Consider the following 4,201-nt stretch of genomic DNA (forward strand, 5'->3'; position numbering starts at 1 on the left):
CAGGGTGATCTGTGGTGCGAGCGGAGGGAGACAGAGGTCAGGCAGACAGACTAGAGGGGATTTTGTTTTGATTTGCAGCATTGTGCGGTGACCCCTCCCCTGGGCTCGGTGGAGTGGCCACGGCCCGACACCGTTATAAAAAGCCCGGTCGGCTCACCCTGCTCTGGCATAGAGGCTGAATGTCTGCAGGACATGCTTAACGTTTGTCTATCTATCCATGTTATTCTACTAATCACTAGCAGGGTTGGTATACATAGATGCACAGAGGCTGACCGCACCGCACCGACCAGCAGCTCTCTATGAATGACAGACTGCACTAAAAAAGCATCACAGCCACATTACCTGACCAGTCTGCGGATCCCACGCGTAGAGAGAGTTGTATGTGGAGCAGTGTACGTGCTGTCCCACTCGGGTTTAGAGAGACAGTCTCTGTTGTAGGAACAGTTTGTCGTAGTTTGCGTGCTGTCTGTTTTCCAACGTTCTTCCATCCTCAGTGATCAAGAAGACCCACCAGAGGAGCTTATTCTAAAGGAGAACACTCCTTTCATCAGATTTTTCTTCGGAAGAGTCTCTTGCAACCTTTCCATCCCTCCATTGTTTTTTTTTGGTTGATCATTATGTGGGAGTTCCGGTCCATGTCGTTCTGGCGGGCGGTGTTCGCCGAGTTCTACGGCACCATGTTCTTCGTGTTCTTCGGGTTGGGCGCAGCCTTGCGCTGGACCACCGGGTCGCACAACGTTCTCCACGTAGCCTTCTGCTTCGGGCTGGCCGCGGCCACACTCATCCAGTCCATCGGCCACATCAGCGGAGGACACATCAACCCGGCGGTCACCTTTGCCTACCTGATCGGCTCCCAGATGTCCCTGTTCCGTGCTTTCTTCTACATGGTGGCCCAGTGTCTGGGAGCCCTGGCCGGAGCCGCGGTGCTGTACGGCGTCACCCCTAACAACATGAGGGGCAACCTGGCACTCAACACGGTAAGAGGGCCGTCGCCGCAGTCCCAGGGCTCGAGCTGTTGTCACGCCAACACTGTCGCTCTGGGAAACGCATACACCGTCAAGACACTTTTTAACTCGTTAACATTAAGTGCCATGGATCAGATCCAATGTTCCCATTAAACATGTGCAATCCATTGCTTGCTACAAGAGTTTCATAGGGGAAAATGACCCAATGCAATTTGACATTATTATTGTTATTAACTATTATAGCATTGTTATGGGTCTACATATGAGGTCATCCAAATACGTGGCCTGTGTCACACATAGACATCCAATATGACAGCGGCATAGGCCCCACATCCAACCAGTCCGGGATCTCCTCCCTCACGTCCTCCTCTGCTCCTCTGCCCTCCTACAGCTGCAGCCGGGCATCAGCCTGGGCATGGGCACCACCATGGAGGTGTTCCTCACCATGCAGCTGGTGATCTGCATCTTCGCCGTGACCGATGAGAGGCGCAACGGCCGTCTAGGCTCTGCCGCCCTGTCCATCGGCTTCTCTGTGCTCATGGGACATCTTCTTGGGGTAGGTTGCGGCGGCTGTACGAGGCCAGCGAAGCGTTTTAGCCTTGGGATTCAAAATAAAGATCTTGCTGTCAAGTAGGAGGTGTTGAGGAAGCACAGAAGGCAGGGATTTGAACCGGAGCCCTTGGCTTTCACACACACGTCGCTTGGTTCGCATTATTAACGTGATGTTGGTTGTGGTCCCGTCTCTTCAGATATACTACACCGGAGCAGGAATGAACCCAGCCAGGTCCTTCGCCCCTGCCGTCTTGGTCAGGAATTTCGTCAACCACTGGGTAGGACAGTCCCCCAAAGAAATGTGTCCAATGTAGGTGAGCGGCAGACTGCAACCCAGTGACTTCACTAACTCTATCCCCGTCCTGTTGGTCTGTGCCTCTCCATAGGTGTACTGGGTGGGACCCATGATTGGTGGAGCCATGGGAGCTCTGGTGTACGACTTCATGCTGTTCCCCCGCATGCGCAACCTCTCCGAGAGGCTGGCCACGCTGAAGGGAACCCGGCCCCCAGAGGCTGAGGGCCAGCAGGACCCCAGGGGGGACCCCATCGAGCTCAAGACCCAGGCCCTATAAGCCCGGGAACACCGAGATATCCACTTTCTTACAACCCCCTCCCCCCCGACCTTCATCCACCAACCCACACTCTAAAGCTCCTTGCCCCATCCATCCTCAAAGCATACGTTTACGTCTCCCCCCCCCCCCCCCCCCCTCCACCTCCCCCCTATGTCAGACCCACCAATGGCCATACCTAGACCCCTGGTGTCTTTTACAGAGTAGTCGAACTATGCTGTTACCCCCCCCCCCCCACCCCCCTCAAAAAAAGAACATTTACATCTGGATATGATGATTGATCCAATTTTCTCTCTCACCCCCTTCTCTGTCTTTCCCTTTCGACCTCTCTTTTATCTGCTAGGAGTGATGCTACATTAGGGCAGTTCTGCATGCGTTCTGCATGTGTTTTCCAGTTTTTATCCAGTTTTCGTTTTGTTCCAACATCTTTGGGTAAATTATCATGTTTTTTACTTTCCAGAAGTTTCCAGGGTTTTTTGACTGCAAATATTTCATTTTTTTTACGTGTGTTGAGGGCGTGCGCGTGCATGCGTGTGTGTGTTTGTGTGTGTGCGTGTGTGGCTGTATGTGGTTGTCCCCAATCAAAAGTTTTTATTTTGAGGCTATTGTGGTCAAAACATCATATTTGTTCGATGCTTTTGTGTTTTAATTTAACGCGCAAGTTTATTTGAGAGAATATGCAGCCTTGCCTCCCGCTAACTTAATAGTTTAACCAGCGCAACATCCAGTATTTTAAAGGATCTTTTCTTTAGATAGGATGATGTTAAGCTTTTTAATCCAATTCCCATAATTACATAAATAATGCAACTTCTGGGCACGCACACACATTTATATGAAAATAAACACACAAATCAGTCAACCATCTGGTCGTTTCTGAGCTTAATCTTTAATACCTTTTCAAATGTTTACACAATTACCGCAGAATTATTTGGCTACCTGACGTTTTTTTTATTATATGGATTTCAGTGATTTTGTTCCAAATCAGTATGATTTATGCAGCATTTGTGATGATGTCCTTTTTTAGCGATTAGATCAGTGGTTATGATAGATCCATGTACAGGTGTGTGACAGTTGGTTTGCCTTTCCTTTTGCTTGTATGCCATGGAAGAAAACAAAGAAATTCAACACACTTTAATGTGGAATTAGCTTTACTACTGGATTGTGTTTCTTTTTGACGACATAAAGAGTTATTTTTAGTTATTTCAGTTCATGTGGTTAAAATAAGAGTGCTGTGACTTCTTCCAGTGACTTCTATTGGTTTACATTTGAAGAAGATTGAATGAACCCCTCTCTAATTAACAGGGGTCACCTTGAGATCAACAAACATCTTTGGTTTCTACTGGAAATGCGTGCCTGTATTTTTAAAGACGAGAGTGAATGAAACTTGAAGGTGAAGCTTCACATTGGCTTTGCATCCCCTCCATATTTACCCTTGCTTCCTTTGTTTACATGATGGCCATTTTGTTCTGTTCTTTTGAAGGGACATATAATGCTGCTAGGAGTATCATTTTGGGAAAGAGGAAGGTGACACTGGGACAACAGTTGCCATTCAACAAAGCAATTACCAAACCAGACGTGTAAGCTTTTATCTCTTTCCGCTTTCTTTTCTCTAGCTTTTAGTTTGATTTTTCCAGCTTTAGTTTTAATTTTAGCGACTTTTGTTGACCTTCAAATTGTTTTTCTAATGGAAAGGCTTTGTGATGTACAGTGTAAAGTTTTCTTTTTTTTAAGATTTACCTTGATTATGAAAAGGCGATGGATCAACCATATAGTATTTAAGTTATACAGTGTCTCCTCTTTGGATGATGGATTATGGAAGATATGCCAATGTGATTCACTGATATGTGAAATACAATCTGCCTTGGTTCAATGGATAGTCAATTTGCTTTAAAGCACACCTTTCTAACCAGACTGCCATGGATTCATTATTCTTATGTAAAATATTCTAAATCTCTGGCTACATTATTTTCTTGTACTTTTTATACTTTAAACCATCAAGTTCTCACAGTTATGCTGGTAGCCCATTTAAAATATTTACCTTCTTAGAAATGGCTATCAGTTGCCTGCACTGCCTGTCTCCCTAAAATAGTTGAATCAGTCCACCATGGTTTTGAT

The 4,201-nt window shown here is 46.5% G+C and overlaps 1 protein-coding gene across 1 annotated transcript; it reads left to right on the forward strand.

Annotated features, from left to right (window-relative positions):
- Nucleotides 1-617: 617 nt before the first annotated feature.
- On the forward strand, nucleotides 618-2,089 carry mipa (major intrinsic protein of lens fiber a; the record flags this gene model as incomplete). The annotated part of the gene is made up of 4 exons (XM_079740761.1): nucleotides 618-977; nucleotides 1,357-1,521; nucleotides 1,715-1,795; nucleotides 1,904-2,089. The coding sequence occupies 4 exons, from the start codon at nucleotides 618-620 to the stop codon at nucleotides 2,087-2,089; spliced, it is 792 nt and encodes a 263-aa protein (XP_079596887.1).
- Nucleotides 2,090-4,201: the final 2,112 nt, after the last annotated feature.

Source organism: Pollachius pollachius (assembly GCF_949987615.1).
Source record: "Pollachius pollachius genome assembly, chromosome: 8".
In the NCBI taxonomy this organism is placed as follows: domain Eukaryota; kingdom Metazoa; phylum Chordata; class Actinopteri; order Gadiformes; family Gadidae; genus Pollachius; species Pollachius pollachius.